The 18,246-nt window shown below is 48.2% G+C and overlaps 1 protein-coding gene across 2 annotated transcripts in view; it reads left to right on the top strand.

Moving 5' to 3' along the window:
* The window catches only part of FRMPD1 (FERM and PDZ domain containing 1), an 84,397-nt gene extending 67,486 nt beyond the window's left edge, over nt 1-16,911 (top strand). For both annotated transcript variants that reach the window (XM_059926499.1, XM_059926500.1), the window contains 9 exons: nt 1,687-1,812; nt 2,891-3,010; nt 3,860-3,996; nt 5,371-5,497; nt 5,641-5,736; nt 7,507-7,689; nt 8,519-8,666; nt 10,907-11,713; nt 14,462-16,911. In XM_059926499.1, coding sequence (XP_059782482.1) covers nt 1,687-1,812; nt 2,891-3,010; nt 3,860-3,996; nt 5,371-5,497; nt 5,641-5,736; nt 7,507-7,689; nt 8,519-8,666; nt 10,907-11,713; nt 14,462-16,845 — 4,128 coding nt within the window. In that variant the 3' untranslated portion in view covers nt 16,846-16,911. The remainder of the gene's footprint in view (nt 1-1,686; nt 1,813-2,890; nt 3,011-3,859; nt 3,997-5,370; nt 5,498-5,640; nt 5,737-7,506; nt 7,690-8,518; nt 8,667-10,906; nt 11,714-14,461) is intronic.
* The last annotated feature ends 1,335 nt before the right edge of the window (nt 16,912-18,246 follow it).

An 18,246-nucleotide genomic window follows, 5' to 3' on the forward strand; every position in this document is an offset into this window, starting at 1 on the left:
GTAAAGAGGCAGATAATGAATATTCTAGGTTTTGCAGGCCATGGGGCTTCTGTCATGGTTACTCAACTCTGCCATTGTAGAGAATGGGCATGGCTGTGTTCCCATATAACTTTAATTACAAAAACAAGCAGTGGACCAGATTTGGCCCACAGGTGATGGTTTGCCAACCCCTGCTCTAGATACAAGGTGGAGGTCAGATGGGTAGCAGGGTGGGGTCCTTAGGGCACCACTCAGCAAAGCCAGGAGAAATGTGTGAACTCAAGCCAAATGGAGAATGGAGAGAGGGAACAGAGTCAAGTGAGGGGCTCTCCATCATGGCCAGCTCACAGTAGGCATTGAATTAATGTTGTTGAGTTACAGAAGCAGATAGACCCTTCAGGACTTAGTCACTGGTCAGTTATGGAGGGCGATGGAGCAAGTGGGAAGAGGATTCAGAATTGGGAGCTGTGAGGAGCAGGTAGCACCTGATGGTGTGGCACTTACTAAATCTGAGATTCTGGCAGGACATCTATGATGAGTCTATGATGATTATTTATTCACTGAGTGAAAGTTTATTGAGCATCACTGAGTGCCAAGCTTTGGGGATATAATGGAGCACAAGACAAGCAAGGTTCACATTCTGGGGAAGGTTAGCATCTAGCGGGGTAAATGACAATAAGCAAGAAAACAAATATCAGCAGCTAGCGTGTATTGAACACTTGCCATGTGCCAGGTGCGATTCTAAATGCCATATATGGGGAAATTAATTTACTGCACACAACCTCTGAGAGAGGTGTGAATATTATGACCATCTTAGAGATGAAAACATTGAGGCATAGAGAGAGTAAGCACTTTATCCAGGGACACACAGCTAGTGAGGGGAAGTCTAGGTCTAGAGCCCATTCACTTAACTTTACTGTACTGTCTTATCTGTTACTAGAGAACAGAGCTGTCGTTGAAGAAAATCATATCCAGTAGTGATGAAGGAAATCAACAGGACCCGGGACAGAGAATAACAGGGACAATCACATTTAGACACAGCGACCAGAGAAGTTTTCTCTGAAGAGAAAGAAACAGCCTTGTGAAGAGTGTGGGAGGAGTGTGCCAGGCAGAGGGAACAGCATTGTGAATGCCCTGAGGCAGCAAAGACAAGGGGCCACTGTAGTGAACAAGGAAAACGTGGCATGGCAACTCTGGTGGCACAGTATTAATTATCATGTCATCCCATCAGCCCCTCTGAATAGGCATCCTTATCCTCCATTTCATAGGAAGAAACAGGTTCAGAAGCATCAGGTTGATTTCCCATAGTTGCATAGAGAGTAGGTGGTGTGATTCTGTCTGGTAAGCAGTTGATGATGCAGACTCCAGAGAGAGGATGAATCTGGAGACCTTGAAGAGAGGCATAAGGCCCCAAAGGATAGCTTCAGCCTTTGGAGTAAAGCAAGAGAGGGTGGCCGTATGGGTGGTGCTGGAGCCTTGAGGGAAGGGGAGTGGTGGGTGTAGGACCTTGAGGGGCAATGAGAAGTCCCACATGTGGCCCGTCAAGATTTGGCTGCCTGCGTTGGCAGTGGACCCAGTCAGTATAGGCCTTTCTCTCCCCATCTGCACCGAGGAGCAGAGGGAAAGTGAAGGGAGTCCTCCCTGCTCTGTGCCTGAACTTGAGGGCTGGCCTGTTCCTCGGTGACCCTTATGCCTCTGTGCCTGCAGGACATCATCCTCACGGTGAAGGAGAAGCTGTCGATCCGAAGTATGGAGTACTTTGCGCTGGCCCTGGAGGAGCAGTACAACATCTCACGGCTGCACCTGCTGCACGAGGAGGAGCTCATCCAGCAGGTACCACCTGCTCCTGCTCCTGGTGAGGAGATCTGGGCTGGGCAAGCTGCACGCCTCAGCCAGAACCTTTGGGTATAGGGCTGAGTGCATCTGCAGGGTTGATGCGCTTTCTTGTGCCCAGAAGGCACAGAGCTCACTCAGCCTGGTTTTTGTATGAGGTAGGCAGGCCCCCATGTTGCAGACAAGGAGACAGAGGCTTAGAGAAGTAAGGTGACTTACTCAAGGTAACACAGCCAATAGAGCTCTATCTTTTGCTTCCAATTCTGATGACCTTCCTCTGAACCTGCTGCCTTTGAGATGTCAGGGGAGCATCTGTTGCTGTGTCTAAGCCCTTTTTGTGAGACTTGCCCTCTGAGCTCGTCCCTGACGGGAGGACAGGGCTAACACAGTCAGTCCACCTGTACCACTCAATCTTTCAGCCATTCAGTGATTTGTCATACCAGCTTTTTAAAGCCAAACACAAGTCAGTTCCATAATTTTTAAGAAGAGAAACAGCATGAGCAAGGCATGAGCTCATGGAAGCCGCTCTGAGCATTCTTCATTGCGGATGAATTCCTACCATGGTCACTCATCTTCTAACACTGCTGCTTACAAACTTTTTTTTTTAATCGCTTCTGTTCCATTAGCATTGGAAAAAGAAATCAAGTTAAATCACTAAGATCGTTGAAGTGAAAAAGAAGTAAGGTACAGGAGAGAGAGAGATACACACACACACACACACACATATGTATATATATAATGTATAATATACTATTATTTGTGGAAAAGAAAAGAATGTACATTTATAGGAGCATATATACACATAGACTGTCTCTGGAACAGTATATAAGAAACCAGATGCAGAGATTTCTTCTGGAAAGGGGTTGATGGGATCAGTGGGAAACTGCTCTTTTGAGTGTTTTACATTTTATACCCATGGGAAAGTTAAATGGGTGGCAAAGGTCTGCACTGACTTGGGAAGCACTAAAACTGAAATCTCCTGGGACTGTCTTTCATTGTCTTTTTTTTAAAGTAGTTTTGTGGAACAACTATGAGAACAAAAGCAGAAGATGAATCGTGTCTCTCTTATGCATCCCAGGTGGTACAAAGGGAAGAGTCACATGACTACCGCTGCCTCTTCAGGGTGTGTTTTGTTCCCAAGGACCCCCTGGACCTCCTGAAAGAAGACCCCGTAGCATTTGAATACCTCTATCTGCAGGTGACCCGGTCTGCCCTTCCTAAAATAAGAGTGGTTGTTCTCAAAGGTGGCACATTGGGTTATTTTGAACATGAGCTCAAGGCAATTAAGCAACTCCCTGGTAGGGATTATCTTTATCTGAGGGAGAGAGGGCCTGATTATCCCTCAGCATTCCTTTTTATGTCACTGAGTTGCTGTGTCAGGAGATTTGCAGTATATTGATGAAATTAAGGCTTAGTCCTCAATGTAGATGACACATTTTCTAATACCATTTAGGATCTTTAGAGTTACAGTTTTTATTGCTAAAAGGGGCACTAGTGCTTCAGAGCCTTACTTCAGAAATGATGAAACTGAGTCTTGGAAAGGTCACATAATTTGCCTGGGTCACCCATTTGGTGGTGGAGCCAAAAATGGGTTCCTTGATCGCCTAGCCTGGTGTTCCACCTGCTGTACTTCCTTAGGTGAGGTTTATTATGTCATTTTTATTCTGATGAAAAGATCATTTGGGAGACATCACCATTTTACAGATGAGATAACTAGGTGTATTGACTTGCCCAAAGTCTTATAAAAATAGTGGCAGCAAATAATAACAACAACAGCAGCAGTACTTTATATTTGAATAACACAGCGTCCCTATACCTGCTTTCAAATGCATTATCTAATTTAAACCTCAGAGAAGCTATATAAGGTAGATGTGACTATCCTCGTTTATCAAGGGGAAGTACCAGTGCGCAGATAGTCTTAGTCAAGTAACCAAGGTCACACAGCCCAGAATTGGCAGAGCCAGGTCTCAAAGCTGCCTTTCACCTGAGAGAACAAGGAACACAATCTGTTCTTGTTTCCCAGTTCCTCTGATCTAATCTCTCCTAGAGCTGCAGCGATGTGCTCCAGGAGCGCTTTGCCGTGGAAATGAAATGCAGCTCTGCGCTCCGGCTCGCGGCCCTGCACATCCAGGAGCGGATCTACGCATGTGCCCAGCCACAGAAGATCTCTTTGAAATACATAGAGTGAGTGGCAGGGGACTTCTGTGTCCCGCCAGCAGCAGCTGTGTTGCATTTGTAACTTGGCTGGCCCTGGGCCAGGATGGCCAGATTCACAGAAAGCTGGTAGTCACCCACCTACCCATCTGTCTGTTGTCTTCCCATTCATTTCCCTCTCCACCCTGTCCAACCCAGCCTGGCTTCCCCAGATATCAGAACCTGGCTGCTCCCTCTGGGGCAGAAACCAACTCCAGATGGAATGACACAGGATCCCTTTGTAATTTCCCAGTTCCTGGGAGGATGTCTCAGGAAATCAGTTGACAACTTCAGCATAAAGCTCTTCTGAGGGCAGGAATGCCTTGAAAATTCATTTGGTGTGAACCAATCGTGTTGCATTAGATTCCTATTAGGGTAGTTTCAAGTCCTGAGGTTCTGATACCTCCTGATTCTCAGCTTAAAATTTCACCTTGTTCTGTGTGGTATCACACCGATTTGCTAACCTCTTGCCTGAGCATCAAAATCGGATGGGGGGGCTTCCCTGGTGGCGCAGTGGTTGAGAATCTGCCTGCCAATGCAGGGGACACGGGTTCGAGCCCTGGTCCGGGAAGATCCCACATGCCACGGAGCAACTGGGCCCGTGAGCCACAACTACTGAGCCTGAGCGTCTGGAGCCTCTGCTCCTCAACAAGAGAGGCCGTGATAGTGAGAGGCCCGCGCACCGTGATGAAGAGTGGCCCCCACTCGCCGCAACTGGAGAAAGCCCTCACACAGAAACGAAGCCCCAACACAGCCAAAAATTAAAATAATAAATAAATAATAAATAAATAATTTTTAAAAATCGGATGGGGAATTATATTTAAAAAAATAAAACAAATCCTTGGCCTTACCCCTGATATACTAGGTCAAATCTCTAGGGAGTGGTACCTGAGAGTCTGTATTTTTAATGAGTTTGTTGGGAGGTTTTGAGGCTGTTAGGCTGGCATCGTTCTGAAGCACGGCCTCAGGGATTCACAGGTGCTGTGTGTTGCCCCATGAGAGTGTGCTATACAGGTGTGATGAGTAATGAGCTCCTAGAATAATCATGGGGTTTAATTCCTGAATGGCTGGTTTTTGTGGAGTGTTTGTGTGTTTGAATCCATGGATAGATAGATAGATAATAGATAGATAGATAGATAGATAGATAGATAGATAGATAGATAGATATTACACAAACACACACTCTTCATGTATATATTTACATACACTCCACAAAACCAGCCATATATATCTTCTGCTGAGAAAGAAGCTCATAATTACAATATTCTTAGAACACTAAGTACTGAATCAAATATAATTATGCCCTTCATTAGAGTCAAGTACACTGTAAAAATGGGCCTCCTTGTCTCCAATGTCTTGTGGCAGGAAGGACTGGGGAATAGAGAACTTTATATCTCCAACTTTGCTACGAAACATGAAAGGAAAAGACATCAAGAAAGCCATTAGCTTCCACATGAAGAGGAACCAGAATTTGCTGGAACCCAGACAGAAGGTAATGTAGCCACGGCCCCTGTCGATCACACAGCTGTCTGTTGTGAAACCTCAGGGAAAGAATTTTCAACATTGACTGCATTTTAGGCAAATGAAAACTCTGACTTCAACAGTCTTTTTCATTTTCTTTTTTCCTTACTTAAGCAACTTATTTCTGCTGCCCAACTACGTTTAAATTACCTACAGATCCTTGGGGAACTCAAGACATACGGTGGGAAAATCTTTAATGCTACTTTAATGGTACGTATTAAACAACTGTGGGGTCCTACCCTTACAAAGGATGCAAGAGGTTCTCTGAAGATCAATGTATCTTTTAGCCTAAAATTCCTGAGGACTGGGTCATGGACTAGAATTTGTTTGGGAAACTAAATATTACACCATCGGGGAGTGTCTATCAAGCCATTGCTTAGAGCCAGCCCTCTGACAGATGCTGGGGGAGGCAGAGCTGAATGAGACGTGATTCCCACCCTAAAATGATGGAGCAAGGCACCCAACAAGACAGAGCAAAGCCACAAGAGGCACAGGACCATTGCTGTGGGGTTTGATGACAGAGGCCACCACTGCTAGCTTCAGGTTGAGTGGGGAAGAAGGGGTTAAGGAAAGGCAAGAAGGTTGGATTTGGCCAGATTTCAGTACAGAGGAAAGGCGTTCTGAGGGCAGGGTACTGTAAGAAGTTTACCCTGGAGCTTTGGGTATATGAAGGTAAAGAGGAAAAAATGGAAATCATGAAGGAAAGATAAGAATGTTAGACTGACTGCCATGCTGGGGCCCCGATTGTTCAGAAGAAGGGAAGAAGTGAGGGGTGGAAGGGTGAGAAGGGAAAAGAGAAGCAAAAGAGCCCCCTGCTGTGTTACCCATTCCTCCCCTGGCCTGCTTTTTGGAGCCTAGGCCTAGAGCTATGTGCTTTGCTGCAGTCAGTGATGGGGGGGTGTGGCCTAAGGGAACTCTCCCTCACCACTCAGTCAGCCCCAGAACTCTCCAGCACAAAGCCAGACAATTTACCAATTTTATATATATATATATATATTTTATATATATAATAGCAAAGCTCCTTTCAGTGGATTTGGTGTGCCTCTCAGTCATTTACAGCAGTGATGGGTCAATTTAATCAGACTGCTGACCTAACAATGTAGATGGAAAAAGAGAATCAGTGTTTTGAGAGAAAGGAAGAGCATCAGATAGTCAGAGGAAGGGAAAAATAGATTGAGTCTTTGTACAAGTAGAGGACTAAATAGTAGAAAAGAGACTAGATCACAGCAAGGAAACTTGAAAGTACAAGAAAAACTATCCACTTTTCCCAAGGGCTAAACCTGCCCTCTGCCAACTGTCTAGATCCCGTCCCCAGCCCCTCTTTACCCTTCCTGTCTAAGGAAAGAACTGGTAGTGGGAGAAGAAACCAACCACGTTGAACTGGCTCAGGGTGCTTGCTGGGTACTGGGGGTTACAAATGTAGATACATGCAGACTCTGTTGTCAGGGACCTTAGCATGGAATATGACTTAAATACAAAAAATTACAGTAAGAAGTCTTACCTCAGTGCTATCAGAGAAGTGCAGAGGATGTGGTGTGAAAACAACACAGGGGAAAAGGACTGTTGTGATTTGAGGAGCAGGTCAGGCCGATGTTTTCTGTAGGCAGTAGGTTTTGATGGAAGCTTTTAAAGAAGGGTCAGGATTTCAGTAGGTAGTGATGACAGGCAAGGGATTCCAAGAGGAGGGCACAGCATGAATATAGGCACATAGGTGTGAAAGTATATGGTTGTGTTTATGGAACAGGTCAAAGTCCTGTGGTTTGATTCTCTATTGTGAAGTGTATTATGGGAGATAAATTTATACTTAATTTTTCTGTAGATGGGGCCCAGGTTAGGCTATCACCTAACCTGGTAGTCTAGGGGAGTGGTGGTAAGGACCTGAAATAAGAATCAAGGGGTTTGGTATCATGTCCTACATGTATAATGTATTTTTTCTCTAGCTTGTGAATGGAAACTAATTCCCTTTCCCCCCTTCTGCAGTTACAGGATAGAGAATCCTACATTGCCCTTCTAGTTGGAGCCAGGTATGGCATTAGCCACATTATCAACAGCAAACTCAACATCATGTCCACGTTGGCAGAGTTTGCAAACATCAGTCGTGTAGAGCTGACAGAAGAGTCTGAGAAAGTGAGCATGGTCAAAGTGCATCTTCAGGACATCAAGGTAATACATGGGGAAGAGATTTTTGAGTTCAGCTTCTGGAATCTGGGGCTAAATATTCAAGGGTAGTTTATATGAGTTTGGATATTAAGAAAGTAATGTCCAACATCTGCTTAAGAGGTGGAATTGTCCATCCTGTCCCATCAAAGGGAAAGTGATGAACAGGGTGCATTTTCCTGGACAGGTCCTAGAAGGTTTTTTATATAAACTGAGCTGGACCATGTACTTTCCTGATGGGTTCAGAAACTTAGACGGGAGCACCAGAGGGTTTTATTACATGCATGGGACCAGAATGGCTGCCCAAGATTTTGGGTGGCAGCAATTAAAATGGGTAAATGGTGTGGGGTGCTTCCTGAGCCTCTCTGGAAGGTCCTACAGTTATCCTGCCTTCCTTTGATTTAATCCCAACATGCTCAGGGATGGTGCTTGATTCTTCTTATCCCTCTCTCCTCCTTCTCTACTTGCTCCTGCTCCTTTTCCTTTTCTAGGTCAGGTCTTGAAGGGGCCCCATGGTATGAATGAGCAGGGTAGGGTGGTTGGGATAGGGGGCTGTGGTTGGGATAGAGGGACAGGAGACATTGTGGAGATTGGATGGGAGGAACCCACTGTGCATGTGTGAGTGTGTGTGCATGCACGTGTGGTTGTGGGTGTGCACACGTGTGCACACTCATTTCAAGTCTTTTAGATGAGAAAATGGGACACCAGGGGGCCTGCCTGTGGACCATGGCTGGATTTAGTTGGAATCTCTCACTGGCGCCACATGGCCTTGTTGCCAGTCTTCAGACTATCCCTTAGCCCTTTATAAGCATAAGAGCTCTCTTTACCTTCAAAGGTTCTGACTTTGCTGCTGGAATCCAACAGTGCAAAAGACCTAGCCTGCCTGATTGCTGGGTACTACAGGCTATATGTCGACCCAGTTACCTCCGTTTTCCTCTGGCCGGGAAACAAACAACAGGTGCACCGGATATCCACTGAAGAAGGTGAGGTGCTGAGGCTTGCCCCAGTAAGGACAGGCCCATTTCACTGCCTTGTAGGTCAGGGCATCCTAAAAGGAGGAGGTGCATTGAATGGAGCTGAGACTCCCACTCAAGTGCAAGTAAGCAGTTGATCTTTCCAAAATCCTAAATAGAGAAGCTTTCTTTGTACCTGAGAGTCCCCTAAAGCCAAAGAAGGCTATGGAAGGTCTCTGATTCCCTGTAGTATTTTCTAAAATCATCTCTAAGATCCACTGTATTTTATCTTTCTTTGCCAGTAAAACAAGATGTCACTTATTTGTTCAGAAAATACAGCTGACCTAGCTTCTCATCCCATTCCTGGGTACTCTATTGCATTCTCTTGAATTATAATAAAAATTCTCAACCTCACATGTTTAGAAGAAGGGGATACCTGGAGATAGAAGGGAAAATCATATGATGTAAGGAATGAAGTAGGGGAGGCCAGATGAGATGAACATTTTCCCAGGCCAACTCCCAGTTTCTACCAGGCTTTTGCTTCAGTGCTATTTTTTTTTTTTAATTGGAGTATAGCTGTTTTACAATGTTGTGTTAGTTTCTGCCGCGCAGCTAAGTGGAGTTCCCTGTGCTATATGGCAGGTTCTCATTAGTTATCTATTTTATACATATTAGTTAGTGTATATATGTCAATCCCAATCTCCCAATTCATCCCATCCCCCCTTTCCTCCCTTGGTGCTTCAGCACTATTGATGCAGCATTTTCCCAGTGGTTTGCTGATAAATGTTTAACAACTGTCTCTGCAGGGAAAAAACAAAACAAAACAGAATTCTAATTTGAAGCAATTGCCTATTTCCATGGCATAAACACTCCCACCATGACTAATTTCAAGCCCCCGATGTGCTGTCACTGAACATGAAGGTGGGGAGAGGTGCTCAGTAGCACACCGTTATATGGCATTTCCTCCATGTGGATAAAATAGGCATAAGTAATCATAGATATTGGATGATACTAAAGTAAAATAATTAGGAAGTGAAGATTTTGTGTGCTTGTTACCTTTGTCTTTGACACAATTTATGAACAAGGGATGATACTTCTGAATATGGTCAGGGAGACAGCGCCCCATGGAGTGGTGCTGTTGTGGAGGCCCGCTGGGGGTGCAGGGCAGGCGGCAGTGGTCACAGGAGGCCTCCAGAGCAGGAGGTATTTGAAAGAGGTCATGAAGAACATGGTGGAGTTAACCAGGCAAAGAAGGGAGGAGAGATCCTTTGAAGCAGAGGGGACACAATGGAGGCATGACACAAAGGGTAAGGTCGTGACGTGTGAGAAGCTCGCTGTAGTGGCTGGAGCATGGGAAGGCTGCGGCGGGTGACCAGGCTGCTGAGAAGGGCTGGGGGCCGCACTGAGACAGGGTGACAAAGTTGCTGAGAAGAGATATGGGCCATCCTGTTAGAGGGTGACCAGACTGCTGAGGGGATCAGGGCCATCCTGTGAGAGGCCCCAACCTTAGTAGGAGAGCTTAGGTGCTTCCCTGTAGACAAGAGAAACCAAAAGAGGGTTTAAATAGAGTGTAATGTGATAAGAGAGAAGTTTAGAAGGATCACACCTGGAGGCTTACGGTGCATGAGAAATTGGAGACCTGGCTCAATGCCCGCCCCCAACCCTCTCACCATGAATCCCTCCCAAGTACCAGCAGTGGATGACTTTCCACTTTCCTAGAAGTCCTATAGCACCAGTAGGTCCCTAGGCCAGGCTTCAGAATGGTGCCAGCCTAGCAGCCTCAGAAGTCCCCATAAAGTTGCTAAAATACATATTCTTGGGCCCCACTCCCTAGATATCAGACTCAGTTCATCAGGGCTAGGTCCAAGGATCTGTTTTGTTTTTTTTTAATATGATTCCCTATCTGATTTTGATGCCCAGTCAGGACAGAGCTGAGAGTTTTAGGAGGGGCTTAGCAAACCAACTAAATACCCAGATGTCTCCATGGACAGATAGATCTCCTTGGAGATGGAGGTAATCCTGTGTCCTTTAGTGGTTGTTCAGATAGATGTGGCAAAGGAGACTTGACACTGTGGGGAGAACATGGAATTTGGAGTCCCATGGACGCTGTGTCAGTCAGTGTAGCATGATCTGGGCCTGTCACCCTTCTGAACCTCAGTTCTCACATCTGGAAACTGGGATGGCAGGCAGAGAGGGGGGCGGGAGGACACATAAGCATCTGCCTGTCCCCAAATACTGTTTTGTAACCCTTGGTGTCTCCTGTGTTGCAGGCTATGAATCCAGGGCATGCAGTGACTCCGAGGAGTCCTCTGAAGTGGACTGCGTGTTGGAGCCCCTCTCTGACAGACACCTGCTGAAGCTGGGCCCCTGCAGACCACTTGTAGAAGAGGAGCAGCCTCCTGGGGACAGCTCCACGCCTGAGGTGGCCGGGAAAGGCCCAAGCATCTGCGGAGCCAGCAGCAAAACAGACAGTGCTGAGTCGGAGGCATCGGACTCGGCCAACACTGAGAGCCGAGGCTGCAGAACCAGTGGCTCGAGCGAGTCCATGGACGCCCTGGAAGAGGATGACCTGGACGCCTGCTCCTCCAGCAGGTCCGGCTTCTTCCACCTGGGCTCAGTAGGCTTCCCAGAGAATCTTGATTCTGACAGCCAAGAGGAGAGAAGCAGGATCGAAACCAGTGGCTTTCTCTGTCTCCTGGACCTGGCTCAGAGAGCCAACCCTGAGTGCCAGAAGGCAGAGTTTTCTGAGAGTCCCGCTCCTGAGACCTTCAGCTGGGGACCGGAACTGAGTGCGGTCAGGCTGGACCCCAGGATGTACGAGGGCAGCCAGATTGACTACTACAACCTGTGCACCAATGTCTCCCCCGCCAGCCACCTGAGCGACAGCTCGGACAGCACAGCTTCCCGGCAGGGTCGGGGCCTGGCAGCCTGGGCCCAGCAGGGCGGGCCTGAGGCCCAGCCCAGCTCCACGCTGCAAGCACTGGCCCCGTGCCTGCCGCTGGCCTTGGAGGATGGCAGTTCGGATGAGGAATACTATGATGCAGCTGACAAGCTCACACCCCCAGATGCCTTCTCAGGTGAGCCCTCCCTCGTAGATCTGCAGATTGTGCAGGCAGCTCCTCAGTACCCACCGGGGGCCCGGGCCAAGCTTGATGGGAAAACAGGTAGGTAAAGCACGGTCCTTGTTCTCTTTTGAGGTGGGCCAGCTGGGCTCAGTGGATCACATTACGGGCATCCCGACTTCAAGTAAGGGCTACAAGGGAGGTTCAGAGAACTGTGGGCAGGCAGAGATGGGTGGCATTAATTCAACAGTGGGAATCAGGGAAGGCTTCCCAGAAGAGGCAGCAAATGGGCCAGGCGTTGTAAGATGGACAGAATTTACACAGAAAGAAAAGGGTTTGACAGCCCAGCAGAGGGAAGCAGCTGTGCCATTGTTGACCCCAAAGCTTTAAATGAGGCCTTGAAACAAAAAGAACCTAACTGACAGGCTGTTGGTGGCCCTGAAGGGACCCAGACATAAGGCAGGGGGATCATGTTTCTTTCAGGATCCTCATCCCTTCCTCCACAAAGAGTGTGGGGTGTCTTTCCACACAGAATGACTTCCTAAGCTGACCTGAGATCCTTGCGGGACATTTACACACACACACACACAAACACACACACACACACACACACACTCTCACTCTGCACTCTGAAGAAAAAAATTGGAAAATAGCACACAGACATTAGGGGTGACCTACTAAGAGCTGGGGAAGCTGCAGCCCTTTTCTTTGTTCCAGCCCTTTCCTGTTGCTCCCTGCCCTCTAGTGGTTTCCCGTTGCTCGTGGGAGAAAGGCCAGATTCTTAGCAGCCCCCGCAAGGTTTCTTGAGGCCCTCTGTGACATGGCCTCTGCCTGTTTCTCTCCTTCCCCCTGAGCCCTCTCCATGCATTCCTGCCACACAGACCTCCTTGCCATTCTTTAAAAGTGCCCAGCTCTTTTCTACTTCCAGCCTTTGCGCATGCTGCTCTTTCCACCTGAAACATTCCTCACCCTGATCTTTGGCTGCGGATGCCCATCCATCTATCAGGCCCCGACTGGAAATTCACTTCCTCTGGGAATATTAACCAGCCTGCCAGGACTAGGGCAGGTCTCCCCATCCCTGTCACACACCCTGGGTGCTTCCTGCCTGGCACTTGGCACTGCCTGTAGTTGCATATTTATTTCTGTGATTTTTGTATTGACGTTTCTCTCCTTCACTAAACCGAAAACTCCTTTGAGTGTGGGAACTGTGCATTTCACACTCATCTCTGTGTCCTGGCACATAGTGCCTGGCAGTTGCTGCTAAATGGAGGAATGAATGCACTCTCCACCATCTACCCTGACTTCATTAACTGACCTAGAAACCTATGGCCAGATTGTGCCCTGCTTCCCACAGAACCCAGCCAACTGCCATCCATGCCCCCAGCCTTGCCCTTCTGGGTCAGCCATTGTGCTAGAGGCAAGATGGGCGTGAGACAGACCATCAGTCAAGGCCTTCCTTTATGGGAGTCCAGTCAGGGATATAAGGTCCACACTGGATACTCCCTCTTTTACAGAGAGCCAGTGAGGTGCTGGGGAGACAGCCCAGACCTGGGACTCCTGAGCCTGGGGTCTGGTCTGGCCCCTGACTCACTGTGGGAGCCTCTCCCTTTTTAGGCTTCAGAAACACCCTTGGTCAGTGGCTCTAGGTGGCCTAGAGCGGCAATTCCAAAACGTGGCTGGAATTCCAAAACATCGAAATCACCCAAGGAACCTGGTTAAAATACTGTAAATTCCTAGATCCCAGCCTCAGAGATTCTGATTTAGGAGGTCTGAGGAGCAGCCTAGGATTTGATGAAGTTTTTAATAAAGTTCAGCCAGGGTGCAAAAAACTGGTCTAAGAGCCCTCTGATTCTCAGGTGCTAGCCTGTGATCTTAATTCCTTCCGGCTGATTCCCAGGACTTCTTCACAAAAGTGCGTCTCCTTGCAGAAAGATCCATCCTGGTATGCACAAGACCCCTCATGCCCATGACTGAGAGTCACAGCCACTTTTTGTCAAAAGAAAGCTCGCTTGGAACCCTCACCCATGTAGTGACAATCATAACAATGACAGCACTGGCTCCCTTTAGTGAACACCCATTAAGCACAGGCCTTGTGCTAGGAGCTTGATACGTACTAAGTCATCTAACCAGCATGGCAGTGCTGATTGACACCACTGGTATTGACTGACTTGGGTTAATGTAAGCACAGAGAGACAGTGTTGGAAGGATGTAAGATAGCTTAGAGAATTGCCAGCAGAGGTGAAGACCTGGTTCAGACACAGGCAGCAACCAGATCAGGGGGTGGGGTAGCAGGATTCTTAATTGTACTGTCAGGATACTGTGGCTGCAAAGAATGGGCTCTACTGTTTTTTGTTTTTTTGTTTTTTTAATCAATGTGTTTGAGTTTGAAATTTTAGGAAATTTTGTGACTGACTTTCTAGGTCATAAATCTGACCACTTGGCTGATGTGGGTAGGGCCCCTTCATTAATAGTTCCAGCAGACTGTAACCATTGGGGAGATGTCATTCCCCAAAAGGAAGTTGGGGTACTGTGACCAAAAGATAAGGCAATGGATCTTGGGCAACCAAGAACCAAAAAAGGTCTACCACGGTGATCATCCCCATCTTTCAGAAGAGGAAATTGAGGAGCTCAAGATTTAACATGCCCACGGTTACACAGCCCAGCCAGGATTTGAACCCAGGCAATCCTGAGTCCTGAGCCCAAGATCTATAAGTCTCTTTGTTTTTCTGCTTTTCATGTTCTTTTTCCTTTCTTGATTCTCAGGGCTCAGAGCTGCTTCTGCTGCAGACACCAGTGCCACAAGCTCACAGAATAAGGCCAGCACTTGCAGCCCTGAGGACAGCCTGAATCCTGGGCCAGGGGGAAGAGAGCCAAGCAGAAGGGGAGGGGTGAAGAAGTATGCCAAGACCCTGAGGAAAAGAAGGTCTTTCCTACAGACCGACTACACCTGTCAGGTCTCATTTCCCCTGATGCCATCAGCCTCCCTGGAGAGCGTGGACGACGTGTGCTACTATGACCGGGAGCCCTACCTGGCCCTCAGTGCACCCTCCCCAACTGTGTCCTGTCTGCAAGACGTGCAGGGTGAGCCTGGCCTCCTGGAGACCAAGGCCCTGGGGCTGCTGGCTCCCCTGAGGGAGACCAAGAGCAAAAACCCAGCCACCCGGGCCATGGAGATGGAGCCTGAGACCATGGAAACCAAGTCGGTAATCGACTCTCGAGTGTTTTCTATTTCTGCTATTCGCCTCCGGATTGACCCCAGCCATAAAGAGAATTCTGGGATTGCCCCTCTGACCGCCAGTGTTGCCAGTTCCCCAGCAAACACTCCTCACAGTCCCAACCCAGGCTCATCTGGCCCAGATACGGCTCAGCTAGGGCTTCCCCAGACCTTATCTCCATTTCAGGACTCGGATGGCAGTGCCCCCCGAGAACTTGCCATGGAGCTTGGGGACAGCACCTCCTCCCTCTCCAGTGCTGACTTGAACCCAGACAGAATCTGCCTGACCATCAGCCCAGGGCCACATAATATCTCTCAAGGAGACACACTAGAGCTGGGAGGGGTCCAGATAGAAAGAGGACTGGGATCTCTGTTTACAAATCATATGCAAGAAACTGCCCCCCAGGACACAGGGTCTCTGTTGTCTCCTCAAGACAGGCCTAGAAGTGGTGAATGTGGAATAAATTCAGAAGAGAAGATGGCTTCTTTCCCTACGAAGGAGGAGCAGCAAGGACAACTATCTTTGGAACATGATAGAGAAGTTACAAACAAAAATGGCACCAACTTATTTCGTGATGAATCTGAGAAGGATCCAAGTGACCCCAAGGGTGACGTGTTGAATGCTGTTCCACAGACTATTGGTGTCAGTGCTCCAGCTGGTGGCATGGTAGCCTCCCTCTCCTTGGAGACTCCTGTAACAAGGACTGAACAGACCCCACCACATTCCCCCAGAGACCCCCAAGGACAAAGCAGAGAAACCCCAGGCCAAGCCTGCCAGGCCCAAGAACAAAAACTATTGGCAGAGCTGGATTTAGACCCGCATTTCTTGCTTAGGGACCAGACCATTTCATCAGCTTTCCCTCTGGAGGAGGTCAAGGCAGAGCCACCTAACCATGTGATAGGGGAAGATACCACCCCTAGGGACACTCCTCAGCAGGTCTGTTTGAATCCAGGGCCTTCTCTGCCAGAGCCACTACCGTGTTCCCAAGAGGAGCCCCACTTAGAAGGTTCAAATCATTGTTCACTGCCAGAAAGCAAAGATAAAAGCCCTAGCATGTGCCTTCCTAATGAGAAGTCTTTCCTGTGCTTTGCCCCAGAAAGCTATCCTAAAGTTTCTGCCAGTCTCAGGACGGCCACATCTTCGGGGTTTGCAGGCGTGAATGAGACTGTGGCTCCTAGGACTGGGATGGAGCAGTGCAGCTGCCAGTTCTCCTATGCCACGTGCTTCCGTGGCCTGCAGCCAGAGACGGAGGAGGAAGACAGGGGCCTGGAAGCACACCCCACAGCCCCCCTCACCTCGCCACCCTCTGCAGGAGGCCAGCTGGCCCTGCCCTGGAGGCCTGCCCGGGCCCACAGCTGCAGCACTGAGCCCCTGTCAAGGAACAGCCACATCTGGCCAGAGTACTGCGCCAGGGCTCTGAGACAGCTGAAAGCTGCCCCTGCCAGCACCCCCGAGGGATTCGTCCAACTCACGGAGAGCTTGCTGGAATTACAGGACATTTTAGAAGCTTCCTGGGGAAATGGGAACACGCACCCTTCCGAGAAGTGCACCTGGCACTTTTCTGAAAGCCGGAGCCGCCTCTGCATGGGCTCCCAAAAGCTCCTGTTGAGCTGTCAGCACGTGATCAGAATGGACCAGTCCCCCGAGGAGATGCAGGGTGCTGTGCGCGACACCTTCCAGCACCTGGTCCAGCTGGCCAGCCTGTGCTTCCAGTTCACAGCCTGCAGCCGCTGCTCCACCCGACACAGAGAGGCAGCGGGGAAACTGAGGGATGTGGTGTACACCTACCACCAGTTTGTGGAGGCCGCTAAGCTCACTTGCGAGAGAGGCTACCATGACCTGAGTGTGAAACTCTTGGCCCGTCAGTGTACGGCCCTCACAGCCGCTGTATTCTGTTTGACCCAGAAGTTCTGGGTCTCCACTGCCCTGTGAGCAGGCCAGTTGCCCAGACCCCCTGCCCTGCCCTGGACACTTCCCTGAGCAGCTCCTACCATTCCTCTGCCCACCTCTCTCAAATGTTTATTATTTAGAGTGTTCAAATAAACTGCTGCTTAATCTTTGCCTGAATCATGCAGAGTGATGACAAGTTTGGGTCAAAAGCATCCGCTCATATTTGTTCAACAAACATTCACTGGCTTATTCATAAAGATGAGTAAGATGAGCCCCTGCCCCTGGCCAGGATGCTCACAGCCCCTCTGGGTGGGTACAGATAAGCAGATTGCCATCAGTAATGTGTGTACCCTAGGAGGAGCATACCCTGCGAGTGTGGAAGCAAGAAGTCACAAACTGTCCCAAGAAGGCAGGAATGAGGGAGGAAGGTGGAGTCACTGAAAAATTGTCTTGACTTCTCATATCACACTGATTTGGCAATAACCTCTGCAAATAGGAGTGAACACTTGGGATATTTGATAGATTCCACCTTCACAAGTTTTGTTTTGCAGCACCTGCGCCTGGAGGCCTGGTATTCTTGGCGGCCTTGCTGCGATAAGCATAGGTTGCCACTAGGTGGCAGTAAGCACCTTAGTTGCATGGCCCCCCATATCCAGGTGTGTGCTCTGTGCTTTACCTGAAATTAACTCCACCCTCTATCCGTTTTAAATATCTAAAAAGGCAAACATTAAAACCCTGAACTAGATTTGCCTTTTTAAGAATAATATTAGAGCAAAAGAAATATATTCAGTACCTTTCTAATTCCAGTAGAGCCACTTAATCCCTGTTAATCTTGGTGGGACCTTGGTCAGACATGCTACTTAACCTCTCAGTGCTTTGGTTTTCTCTTCTGAATATTGGGGATACTAGTGCCTGCTTTGTAGGGTAGAAATCTAGTAAATACTCAATAAAAGTTAGTAATAATCCCCAAAGTTTATGGATTCTTCTCCTAGTCTGAAACCCTTCCTTGCATTTTGTTTTCAGACTCCAGGAAAACTGACCTGAAGACAGCCTTGGGAGGCCTTTTTCCCCTGGCTTTTCTGTCCAGGCAAAAGGTGGTTTAGACACTCACTTTGGGCTATCAGAGTTTACTCAAGGGGTCCCTCTGGGGCTCCTGATCAGTTGTGGACTCAGTGCTTCCTCTGCAATTTGTCTCCTCTAAAGCTCCCTAATTTCTCTCCTTCACCCAGCAAAAGCAGGGCAAAGGTGAGGGTGTTAAGTGACATACCCAAGCTCTTGCCAATCAGAAGGAAAGCAATATTTGGGGAGAAGAGAAGAGAATCTACTCATCCCCTGTTACCAGTTACTTGTTAACTAGTAGCCAGTTAACCAGTACTAGTGCCAGGAAAAGATTTATTTTCTTAAAGGCCTGTTTCTTTTCACAGAATACTTTGAATAAAATTT

This window comes from Balaenoptera ricei, chromosome 6 (assembly GCF_028023285.1).
Source record: "Balaenoptera ricei isolate mBalRic1 chromosome 6, mBalRic1.hap2, whole genome shotgun sequence".
NCBI classification, from domain to species: Eukaryota; Metazoa; Chordata; class Mammalia; order Artiodactyla; family Balaenopteridae; genus Balaenoptera; species Balaenoptera ricei.